Source organism: Nelusetta ayraudi, unplaced genomic scaffold (assembly GCF_046127955.1).
Source record: "Nelusetta ayraudi isolate G7.1 ecotype Tasmania unplaced genomic scaffold, CSIRO-AGI_Nayr_v1 ptg000002l, whole genome shotgun sequence".
Taxonomy (NCBI): domain Eukaryota; kingdom Metazoa; phylum Chordata; class Actinopteri; order Tetraodontiformes; family Monacanthidae; genus Nelusetta; species Nelusetta ayraudi.
In genome coordinates, this window is record NW_027466052.1 from 11,226,198 (window position 1) to 11,239,026 (window position 12,829).

At 43.2% G+C, this 12,829-nt stretch overlaps 1 protein-coding gene across 2 annotated transcripts in view; it reads right to left on the reverse strand.

The window, feature by feature from the left end:
* LOC142886795 (CUB and sushi domain-containing protein 1) overlaps positions 1 to 12,829 on the reverse strand; it is a 237,083-nt gene that overhangs the window by 27,172 nt on the left and 197,082 nt on the right. For both annotated transcript variants that reach the window (XM_076023968.1, XM_076023957.1), the window contains exons 47-56: positions 11,163 to 11,276; positions 10,320 to 10,436; positions 10,060 to 10,131; positions 8,498 to 8,644; positions 6,278 to 6,466; positions 4,994 to 5,179; positions 4,540 to 4,737; positions 3,318 to 3,491; positions 1,323 to 1,496; positions 974 to 1,147 (exon numbers count right to left, since the gene is read on the reverse strand). In XM_076023968.1, the coding sequence (XP_075880083.1) occupies positions 974 to 1,147; positions 1,323 to 1,496; positions 3,318 to 3,491; positions 4,540 to 4,737; positions 4,994 to 5,179; positions 6,278 to 6,466; positions 8,498 to 8,644; positions 10,060 to 10,131; positions 10,320 to 10,436; positions 11,163 to 11,276 (1,545 nt within the window). The remainder of the gene's footprint in view (positions 1 to 973; positions 1,148 to 1,322; positions 1,497 to 3,317; positions 3,492 to 4,539; positions 4,738 to 4,993; positions 5,180 to 6,277; positions 6,467 to 8,497; positions 8,645 to 10,059; positions 10,132 to 10,319; positions 10,437 to 11,162; positions 11,277 to 12,829) is intronic.

The window sequence follows — 12,829 nt, forward strand, 5'->3', positions numbered from 1 at the left end:
TGGGTATGTCTGTGCCTGTGTGTGTGTGTGTGTGTGTGTGTGTGTGTGAGAGAGAGAGAGAGAGAGAGAGAGAGAGAGAGGGAGGGAGAATATGTGCGAGTGTGTGCGCACGCGCGTGTGTGTGTGTGTGTGTCACCCTTTGGGAGCAAAGAAAGTTTTAGTCTCATAATTGACAGCTGCTGCTGGGAGGAAGAGAGGGGGAGGAGAAAAAAGGAGTGGGGGGGCGACTAGGAGAGCAAGCAAGCGGAGATGAAACTCTTCAGTGGAAAACCCGTGTGAGCAACTATATGGTATTGATCTGCTCCCATGAATGTGCGGCAGGCCGCTTGTGTGTGTGTGTGTGTGTGTGTGTATGAATATTAGATCGTAACTGTTGCACTCAGGAGGGATCTTGGGTGGCTTGTAGTGGAACAACCATGCATGTTAAGCAGAGAAAAGAGAAGTGTCCTGGACATGAGCCCAGCTGTTTGCATCCACACACACACACACACACAGACACACAGACACACACACACAGACACACACACAGAGTGCAGCTAAATGTGTGTTTACGCCACAATTACTCAGTCTCTGATTTTACAGTCTGCTGGCAGCCAATTCCGTCAATCGATGTTCCAGTTGACATATTTTAGCTGAGAGCGGCCCGAGCCAACGGACAGCGACCATCCAGGGGACAGACAGACATTATTTTGTCCAGCTGCGGTCTTATTGCGACATTGTAGCTACATCTCAATTGTGTTTGTTGTGGCGATTTTTTTTTTCTTTCTTTTTTTTTTTTTAGCTAGATGGCAGTGCAAGGAGGGGCAGTAATGTTGTTTTGGACAGACGAGCAATGAAATGGAAGGAGGGGAGAAAAAAAAAACACCCAACACAATGTAATCCTGTTGCACTTCAATCTGCAGAGTATTTGTGAGGAAGATGAAGATGAAGATGACTATAAGCCGGTGGCGGCGTCAACACTCATGTTTGTGACCTTTGCAGACAGGTAGCGGGCTGCTCCACTGTCCATTAAGGCGGCACTGAGCCCGAGTGCTCCCGCTGAGGACGTAACCTCTGTTGCAGGTGAAGTTGACGACATCATTGAGGTTGAACTCGCTGCCGTTGGTTCGCCCGTTGCCTGGGTTGCCCGGGTGGCCGCATGTGATGGCTGCGGGAGAGGACGCATATGAAAACGGTGGTTAAATTTGTCATAGAGAAAAAAAAATCTTATGGTGATCGGGCTGAAAATAGATGTTTTTACTTCTGTGTAAATAAAACACAGCAAATAACTCCCTTTGTGTTGACAATGTTGCACAGCAGCACTGCTTGTCCAAAGTACTCACGGACACAGACGGGTGTCGTTCCAGACCACCGGTGGTCCTGTTGACAGATACGGACCGATGTGCCGATAAGGCGATATCCCAGCATGCACTGGTAGACCACTGTGTCACGGTAACTTGAGCCATCTCCGCTGATGTGTCCGTTGACTATGGGATCGGGAGCGTCGCAGTGACCGGCTGGGGGAAGACAACACGCTGGGGATTAATGCGGCGGATTTAGAAAAACAACCCACTCTTCCTCGCCCCGGCCTTGGAAAGTTAGTTAGGGAGGCAGTTGCAGCGCGTCGTGATACACAGGAGCCGCTGCGGTAATTAAACTCAATGTTTGCGGGAGAGGGCTGTCAGTCAGCGCTGTTATCAGCGTTCTAAGACGGCACAACTCTGCCAGTGCATTGCCAAGCAATTATAGATGATCAGCGCATTTAAATGATTTGTCTGCCTGCTCTGAGTGCTCTTGATGTGCCACATCCTTTCTGGATTTCGTATGCACACAGAATGCAGTCACTACTGGAGAATTGTTGAACTGCATTCAATAGCATTTTAACTACCCGCAGGGGAATAATTGCAGCTTTGATCGATGGCTCACTTTGTTCGGCGGAGTCAAAGCAATGCTTTTTTTAATGAAATTATCTTGCAGTTTGTTTGTTTTTTTGTTTTTTTTACAGATGGTAAAGAATTAGGCATCTAAAGCTTTGGTAATAAAGACGGGTTTATGCAGCATACCGCGCGGCATCTCATCGATGGTACTTTACAATGCATGGTCATCACAATGCCATGTCCATTTGGTAAAGTCGACTGAGCAGAATATGTTCCACAAACTCAAACAGCAGTTGCATTCTTTAGTAGTTACTCATGGTGCATATGCTGAATACATTAAAGAGTTAAATGACAAACATGCCGACTGTTTGTATTGTATGCAGATCTAAAAGGCACTGCGTGTCAGGATTAACTTTGACTTTTTTCAATGCAGAACAGACATCCACACATGCACTCAGTTGTGTTGTTAACTATCTCTTTAAAAATATTACTTACGCCCCAAATACTATAAACCGGGCACACATTAATTAAGAATTTGAAGGAAGAGAAGGAAGTTAAACACATTGATAAATAACAAGAAATTGATTCATCACATTAGACAACTGTGTGACTCTTGCATCTATGCAGCAGTGTTAATTCCAATGACGACCTAATGCTTACACCAGCGACCCGTTTTGGTCAAGTTGAAGGTGAGAAGATGACAAGCTACAAATAGCTCTTTGTTGAGAAAAATGATGAAACGTATGTGTATTTTCACTACGATGAGAATTTGTCCGTCAAAAGCTCAAAATATGAGGAGTGCATAACGCTTATTCAGTGATGGAGTAGCCACCACATCATACATATACTGTATATGTGCAGCATGAATGCATATGGAAACATTTTCATCAAGATAAAACTAAAATCAAATGGCTGCCAAAATGAACCGCATATCTGAATCCCTGCAGAGCAGAGTGCATGCAAAATCACAATAAATCATTTCTGGTCAGCGCTTCATGAAGGACTGAGTCAAGATCCCACTGCATTAAGCAGTCTGTTTCAGTGCTACATCATTTGAGTTACTGAGGCATGTGCTTAGTTTATCCCATATACCGCTTGCCTGCTCATCAAGGACCTTCCATCTCCTTATTTACATTACATTACATCTTCATCTGCACTGCTTGCAAAGCATTACCTTTTCAAATTCACATTGAAAATTCTGTCTTGCGTGATGCAAACCCGCAGTTAAAACTGTATCTTTTCATACATTTTGGATCGTTTTTAACACGTTCTTTCGTGGACACTTTGCAGGAACGTGCAAGCGATGCAAGACGTGTTATTACCAACAGCCATCCAGTTCCAACAAACACGCCTTTTCATGGCTCAAGCGATTGGTCCCAGTCGGCCTGCGTGCATATTTAATGTGGCCTCGTTGAAACAACAATAGCGCAACATTCACCTCTTCACATCGCTGGGCCTTACCTAGACACCTGGTCTCTGCACCACTCCACAGCCCATCAGCGCCACACTCTCTCACATGTGACCCCACCAGCGTGTAGCCATGGTTACACATAAAGATGGCAGTCGCTCCAAATGTTGTCAGCATTCCCAGCTTGGTGCCAAAGGGGGGAGATGGAAGTTCGCCGCATGAGATTACTAAATAATGAAAGGGAAAAAAAAAATCATGACACAGAGAAAAGCATTAGGAGTAATGCATTACATCACAATTGCCGCATCTGTGTTTGCAAAAATCTATTGATAAAGTGGGTTATATTTCTTCATCGATCCACCAGCATACATTTCAGCACAGCAAATTTGATTTTTCAGCGCAATAACCTTTTTTAATTCAATTTACGTCAGAGTCTTCAGGAGCTTTGTGTCGCACCCTCCTTGGAGACGGCATTTTAAAACCAGCAGCCGTCAAAAGAACAGACACCTCAGTAATTCTGCCAAATCCCTGACAGAGTTTGCAAGGTAATGTAAATAATAGGTCATGAAAAATGAAGTAACCGACTGAAAATTGCAGGAAGATAAAGATTGAATACTGGATGTAAAATCGCATTTAATCTTCAATATAGCTTTGTGTTCAGTTGCATGCGCCAATGTTTTTTTTTATTTTTTTTTTATTTATGTCATATCTTATGCAACACTCAGAAATTCTGGAGCAAACTGAAAAGTTTTCAAAGTCAAATGTTCTCGGGCAACTTTGCTTCATATCATAAGCAGCAAGGCTTCATTTTGTTGTGACATTGCCCAGGACAATGCTCCTGTCTTACCCACATATTGTCCAAACAAATTTAAGTGTGGACCACCACGATCAAACGCTATTAAAAGTCTGCTGACAGTCAAGCACATCACATGCTGAAAAGGAATGTCTTGTGGTAACATCAGTTTGAAGGCCCAGAGTCCTTATGAATGTTAAATTCACCAAGAGTAACAGTAATAGACGACTAACATAAAGACAGAGAGAAATGTCATTGAAGCAGCATTCCCAGCCTTGTTTTCCAGGCCTATGTATTATCAAATCACAACACTCTAAAACTAATGTGGCTGCAAAAGAGTGCAACCGTCTCAAGCACGGTGGCCAACAGTTTTCACACCAGGCTGCAGAGGAATTGCGATTACATGATGTTTGAAACTGCCAGTCAAATCGTGTTCCTGCAATTCAGTGTTCGACACACGCAGAGTATGAACGTTTTCATACTTTTGCATGAGGCGAGGTCATCTGAGCCCTCCCAGGTCCCGTTGGCGAGGCAGCGAAGCGTCCGATGGCCCACGCCGAGATAGAAGCCAGTGGAGCACTCCAGCATCACCAGAGAGCCGAACTCGCCCAGGCTTCCGTGCAGCAGGCGGTAGGTCATGTGCTCCGACAACATTCCCTCGATGTTGGAACAGTGGATGGCTGGAAAACAGAACGTAATCCATTTGCAATGGGCTTGTTATTGATATCTACAACACAACATAGGTCTTGAAAATCAATAATTAAGTGTGTAAGAAAAGTCACTCTGTATGCAAGCCAGTACCGGGCATCACACCAAAGCCGCTCACTCATCTCTCTCTCGGTTTCACAGTATGAATAGTTGCCTTTAGCCATTATCAAGACAAGACTGCCACAGAAGCATTGAGAAGAAAACAGTGATGAAAGGAAGAATACTGACAGAGACATCTGGGTGTCGAGGCCGCGTTGCTCCAGCTCCCGTCCTCCAAGCACACTGCAGTCGCCGGAACACCGGGGTCAAGGTGGTAACCCTGGTCGCAGTGGTAGGTGACCTGACTGCCAACCGTGTACTGGTTGGTGTGGAAGCTTCCGTTGCCAACCGAGTGAGGCGTTCCACACGAGATCGCTGCAGCAGTAGAAAGGAGGAAACTGCTGGAGAAAAATATTTCCAATGCGTTCACTGCTTGGTTTTTAAAGGGAGGGAAGCTCACTGCGTCTTTGTTATTTGTGGTTCCTCCCCCTCATTCTTTTATCCAAGATAGCAGAGTAACTCTTGCACCACATCTAAACAAGCTCAGTGCTTTGCCAGAGCGTGTCGTCAAGTCTGTGTGACAAACGCTGAGCGGAACTTATTTCTTTTTTTGAAGGAGAACTCAAACTATGTGTGAAAAATCTGCATCTTGGATAGCTGCAACCTCCAACTCCAAACTCTCCACCAAAGAGGGTAAAGATGCAGGAGCCTGAAGGCCGAGGGTTGAGGTCACCCAGCACTGTGATCCACTGAGTCAACAAGACAAAAACCCTGTAAAACCCCTGTAGAATTCTGATCTCTGATCTCATATCTCATAGCACTGATGAGTGCACCCAACTCTCTGGCTTTGATTTATTTATTTATTTCGAACATGAAGGCTTTCATGTGTGGTAAGTCCAAACTCTGCATTAAAAGTTAAAATTTAAAATTTGCATTAAAACAAATTTAGAATAATGCAATGCTTTATATATACCGTCAAATTGGTAAAATTATGAACCATACTGTTGCCACATGTCAGTGGTCCAATGTCTATCAGACGTAGACTGGCGCGGTGGAAGAGAGTTTCTTAGAGCTCAACAGTGATGTTGTGTCTGAACCTTAAAGCTTTATTACCCTTTCAAGTTTGTTTTAGTTGCACACAATCCTCTGCTCATAGAGCTTTAACCCACCGACAGAGAGAGGCCCAATAAAAGCTGTTTGGTGTTTTGTTGTTTTTTTTTTTTCCAAAGTCTGACAGGTTTTAGGGATGTGTGAGTTCTTTCCTGAATGGCCCCCGACAAATAATTCAGCCTTGAAACTGCAACCTCTGTGAAGAGGCGTGCGGATTGAACTGATGCAGTGTCCCTAAAACAGATGTGTGTATATATATATACACGCATATATATATACACATACATACATACATATGTACCTATATTTTTTATACATGTATATTTGTGTGCTACACACACAAACATACATATTTGTGTTCACCTTGACATAAAGGCGGTGGTGTGTCCCACTGGAAAAGCCCGTTGGGGTGGAGCCTGCAGGTGGCGTTGCTTGATCCGACCAGGCGGTAACCGCGGTTGCAATAATAGAACAGCTTGCTGCCTGGACGTAGCCTGGTCCGGTTGATCACGCCCCCGTTAGCCGGAGGATCGTTAATGCTACAGTAGGCAGCTGCACGGACGGACACAGAGTGAAAGGAAGATGAGAATTCTGAGGCAGTCCTTGTGTTTACGAACCTAGCATTTATCAGACTAGCATTAGCGACAGTCTGTGTGGAAACTGAAGGTAAGTGCAAAATATCAAAGAAAAAAATGCAATAACATTTTGCGTACATTTGAATAATAGACAACAGACGAGACAATTGATAAATCCACAGTGCGTGGAACAATTCCCTCTGTTTTGTGCTGCGGAAACAGAAACTTGCAAATTCTGTCTAACTTTGAAATAACTGCAGAGTTTTTTCCTGTGTGGATCTGAGTGTAACTGCCAGGTTCAAGGGATAATTTTCATTACTTATCAGAACATGTCGGTGACAACTTGGGTCTGCATTCACTGTCCGCTGTTGACACTGAGTTCTCCTTGCTGCTAATTAGCGGAAAGACTTCAGCTGCAGATGTTAATTTCAGGACTTTTATTGTCATGAACAAAACCATATACTGTACATATGCTTTCCTCTCACCAATGAGTCACATGTTTATGACTCATGACGTCTATGTCTTGTGATCTGCTCTGAAATCTGTTTTTTTCCTCTATCTGCGCTATTAATGTCATATATGGCCCTTATAGGGCCTCCTTTCAAGAGGGTTTCAGCTTTAGCTCTTCAATTCAATACTAAATTCTTTTAACCCGCATAAAAATAACAGAAGCCTTCAGAGGGAAAACATTTCAGCTCCACTCCTCTGTAAGAGAGAAACAGCTGCTGTTTGATTGCAAACTGCGCTGGAAATGTCTGCGAGTGTCACTGGCTTCTCTTCCAGTCTGCAGAGCACATTTAAATAAGAATTTCTGCATTAGGGATGTTGGGCGCTGCACACCTATTTTTACCTGGTCTCCAGCATAAAGAAGGACAGAGGCAGTACTTTATTGGCCCCAGTGGGAAATTGTTGAGGAGTGTACTCTGAATATTCTAATTGTGCAAGTGTCTTCAGCATAATCTGGTACGCTTTTAAGCAGCCGCCTTGTCTCCGCTGCATGCGAGGCTTTCAAATGATGTGTTGTGTAACTTTCCGCAGGACAAACAAACAAGTGTACTAATGGGGCTATTGTTCTGTCCGTCAGCTGCAGAATGAATGACAACGTAAAGGCACAGAATGACACACGCGGCATCCGGACTGCATTGTATTTTTGCGCCACTGGCTTTTGTCTGTGGAGGCACTTGGATGATGTTCTGCACGTGCAGCATCGACTAACTCTTAATTAAGAGCTCTGAATATAAAAGGGTTAATCATCACCAGGGTCATGCAAAGTCTGATCAGTCAACGTTAAATTTATGTAGAATTTACCTGAACATACAGTGGACGTGTGGGAAAAAACACAGCTTTTGGAATAGCTTGGCCTGCTCAAAAACCAATGTATATCTGTATGAATTCATCTTAAAAATGCAGAAAATGTTGATAATTTTAGTATTTAAATTATAATAATGAAATTTTACACTCAGTTGGACTTCAGGAAGATTGTTAAATTAAGATTAAGTAACAAAGTGAGCAGTGTTTAACTTTACCGTAATTATTAGATAGAAGAGAGGAGAATTACTACTAATAGAAAATGTGAAAAAAAAGTAAAGGGAAAAAAATCTCAATGATAAATTTTTTCAGAGTTGCTGTAATCTCAGAAATAAAGTGCCATGGGAAAAGGCAGCGTTTTCACTTCGGGCCATTATGCTGATATAACCCCCAGACTAAAACATGTCACATTGTGTTTCAGTACAAAGTGTTGTAGTGTTTAAAAGTTAAAACCCACAAGGGGCCACTGTAATACATTACAACCAAAATCGAAAAGAAGCTTTTTGCTCAAAACGACGCAGCGCTGACAAGAACCTGCAGAGATAACACACTCAACCTGATGTTGAGCAATTACAAAAAGATATTTTTACTTTTGCCTTAGCCAATCAGCCCAGAGCATAACAACAGCAACGGTTGTTTTATACTTGTGACAAAGTGAGTGCAACATATTCAAACTGATATATACAATTTGAACTCGTACCTGAGTAGCGTATCTTGAATCCTCTCTTGTTGGTTGCGTGGTCGGTGGACCATCGGAGGTAGAGCTGGTTTGTTTTAGATGTGAAGTTCAGCTGAGAGGAGTGGTTGCCACTGAGAGCGACAAGCAGCGGACTCTGTCCTGAAGACCCTTGAATGCCAGAAAACAAGCAGGACATGAGAACAGCTGGATGCACAGGGGAGCTTGCATTTCTTTTAACAGAGCTGTTTTTCACATTGAAGTGGGGAAAAAGGTAAATTGCGATAGTTATATACTCCCAGGTGGATCGCGCTCCATTCTGAAACCGTGGGCACTGAAAAGCCTGACTGAAAAGACTTTAAGCAGCCGATGCTGGCCATCACTTTGCACCACTGTCTCAGCAGCCACTGCAAAACGCACACAGTGCTGATAATGGGATGGTGCAGACACATCCACCAGGTTAAAGAGATGCAAACAATTTGCACCCTTGTTGCATCAGACTGCAATTGTCCTGGTAACGAAATTAGAATAAAAGAAAAAAAAAAGGAAAGGATCTGAATTTGCTACAGGCACAGAAATAGCAAAGAGGAAAAAGAAAAAAATGAAAAAGTTTGACTTTCTCACAACAAGCTTCATCTCTAAATGGAGTACAGGACAGAGGCGTAGTTTAAAACTGCAAGAATATCCAAGTGCATCCAAGAGGAATCGCACTTAGGACGGTATTTCTCAATCAGTCGGTCGCGCATGTGTTTCTACAGACTGTAATGGGATGGCGGCGATGACTGATGTGAGTCGGCGGTGCATACTTGAAGAGGATTATAGTTGCATGGCAAGTCAAACAGTGATGCTCGTGTTTGGAATATCATGAGCATGCTGTGCATTACGATACCTTTGTTTCGCAATAATCACCGCGGCTGCCGTCGCCACAAAGTCTGACAGAGTGATTTTAAAAAGTCCCGCAATTACCACCAATCCCGAGGAGATGCAAAATATCAGCCCTGATCTTTGAGAATTGGACTTTTTTTTTTGTTTTTTGTCCCAGCAGTAATTTACATAAATATGGGTTGTTTTTCCTCTAAATGTACCCACGAAAAAAAAAGCTAATTTGAATGTGGGCAAACTGCACCAGAGCGGGGAGATGCTCTCTGGTTTGCAGCAAATTTTGAGACAAAGTGCTTTGGGAATTATATGGATGCACCAGCTCTGGTTAGCCGCACAAACCTTGAGTGAATTAAGCCCAAAGCATGCAGTGCTTTTGAGTAAAGTATTTTCAGAAAATCTGCAGGCTACTGTGAAGGCCAACAAAAGTCATCCGGCATCTTTGTCTTGTTCACAGTTACAGAAACACACACACACACACACACACACACACACACACACACACTTTGTCTTCATTGTACTGTACAAAATGTGTACGTAAGTCCTTCAGGGTAAATACCACAAATGAGTATTTGTTGCTACGCTTTGATAAACAAACAAAATACAATCAACTGAAAATGTATGCTGTGCGTGTATGTCTCCGCGTGTGTGTGTAACCCCCTAACATCTATGAGTATCAAAACAGAAAGCAACAAACTCATGCTTACCATCAAAGATCTCCAGTTCATCAAACTGTTTCTCGCTGTGAAACATCTCCACATAGATGTTGATGGTGTAACCTGTCACGACAAAGTCATTTGTAACTACATTGGGGAAAAAAAAAACTACAAAAAACTACAAAAAATATTATACTATGATACTGATTTGTGTGGGTTGATTTCCCGCACATGCTATCAGGTAGCGTGTACACACAATGCAAATATAACTGCAGTCAAAAAATATTGTTGCATGCTATGTTTGCCTCTACCTGGAATCATGTGCAGCAGCCATGAGCAGGTCTGGCTATTGGGGTAGTTGCTGGGAAAACCAGGGCTTAATATGACCCCTGATGATAAAGTCCTCTCCTCATTGGCCGGGCACTGGGCTGCAAGGGCGTCAGACAAATTAAAAGCACAGAAAACTTCATTTTTCTATTCAGCCAAATTCTGTCAAATGTCAAAAAGAACCCACACATGAGTTTGACACACATAATGTAGAAGTCAATATTCTTGCCACCGCAATAAGCAGATCTTGCCTTTGAAACGTGAACTTTTAAGAGCCCCTTCACACAGAGAGACACTCTTCTCCCTGTGTGAAAGGCTACGGGATGCACAAAAGGAGTCGAACTCTGAGGTGTGTGGGAGGCACTTTGGCCGTGTCCCCTCTTAGAAGAGCACAAGCTCCTTTCTGCTCTGTAATGGGAAAGGACTCTCTGTTCACTCTGCATCAATGATCAAACCTGAGCATCTCTTCAACAGTCAGCGGCAACAAAGACAGAGACTCGTCTAAAGGAGAGACACTCCAATCAGCCGTGCCACAGAAAAGCAACACCTTTGTGTGTTAATACTTTAATGTCACTGACTGAAAATGTGAAGTTGAGGGTCACTTGAGCTTTTCTTTTTGGCATCTGTGACCAAACTTGCGGAACCATTTAAACTATTGAGTTCTTTAAAAGCAGTCTTTGTATTCAATTTGTGATGTGCATGAAATAAACTGGCTATAAGGTGTAAACCCAATCTCAAATCTTCAAGATTTTTTTGCCTTTGAGTCAATAATGAATTAATTTAGTTGATTTAGAAAGAGCCTGTTCTTGGTTGGAATGCAGACATACCTTCACAGGATGGTGGCGGGGCTTCAAATAGCAAATGGGAATTGAGTTTGCACGTGAGCTCTGCCTTTCCAACCAGTGTGTATCCTGGTAAACAGCTGTACTTCACAATATCACCTGAAACAGGAACGAATGAATGAATCGTTAGGAGAAACAACTAGTCCTTCAAGTCAAGCAAACTAATGTAATGTGTTAGTTCGAAGAGAATCTTTGCTGACCTGAGAAACAAACCGTACCAATGAATGTGTGCCACCCATGACAGATCATGTATTTAACAAAATAAGAGCCCCACACATAAGAAAAAAAAATATTCACTCTCATTTTCTACCCATTCGTGCACATACAGTATGAAATCCTACAATTCACTTTTAAATACTCTGACTGACAATGTTAAAGGTAGAAAGTGATTTCTTAGAGTGAGGCCACTATTGCGCAACGTGTTCATCACAATGCATTGTCTACAGGAACGCTCTGAGCAACCTCCGGCTGTGCAAGTGCTGAAAAGGACAAGGAGGACTTAATTCTATACCAACAGATTCCTTTAAATGTTAAACACTGGGCTTTTAAACCTACGCCGACCCTGAAAACACATTATTACATAACACATATTTTACCAAAGGGCCAATATGACAGCGTCTCAACAAACTTATTAAAAAAAAAAGTTCCTAATTCATAAATCATTGTTATTTCAAAGTTTCCTGCAGAAAAACGCATTATATATTTTGCCTGAAGCATCTATTGTATGCATTACTGACAGGGGAGATTTATCTTGCTGGTGTTGAAATATCTGTTCATGTTGTTCCCCCCAAAAAATTACAGCAGCTAATGTAAAGGTCACCAAATCCTAATGGCAGGATGTTTGAGCAAATCACAACACGGGGCTGAGGGGAAAATAGAGAAACTGACGTGGTCATTTTCCAACAAAATTGATTCTTATGCTCTGGATCAGATGTGTTGTTCACTTCACACTCGTTTAAATAACAGCACTAACAGACGTGTTCCTTTTCCACAGTTGCTGAGTTTGCCTAAAGGCTGTGCACCTGGACATGGAGATGGCAGGTGATAATGATGCTTTCATGACGCCGTCTTTTATCCTGCAGCCTTAATCAAGGTCAAGTCGCTGGAGCCTCTCTGGGAGAGAAGTGCCAACCTTTGTCAGGCAAGACTTCACTGAAGAGACGGAGACTGCAGCAGGCTGTGTATGTGGGGCTAACCCTGTGACCGCTGCCCAAATTGGAGCCCCCACCCCCAATCCGCCTTCCCTTCTTGTTTCATCAAAAAACCCTGAATGCAGCGCTTGTGTCAGCAGCCGCGTCTCATGATACCATAGTCAGGGGCAAGGACTCAACCTTGCCTTCCTCAAAGTGGATCTTTCTCCTTAACCCTTCGCCATATATTTTGTGTTGTTTGCCTTGCTCTTTATAGAAGCTGCTTCAAGCCAAGCAGCCCAAGCAGCGCAGGCTTAAGCACACTCCCACACAAGCCCGGCGCGGTGGAAAGTCTTCTGGAGCTCAGGGCAAGTCTCAAAGCTGTCACTCCACTGATGTCCAGGACAGCTGATAGTGAAAAATGACAGCTGCTCCACAAAGGGGATATATGGGCACAGTCCGCAGTCCCCTCTACCGCACTGCTAAACTTGACAGGCATCCTGTGGCTTGTGGGCCTCTAAG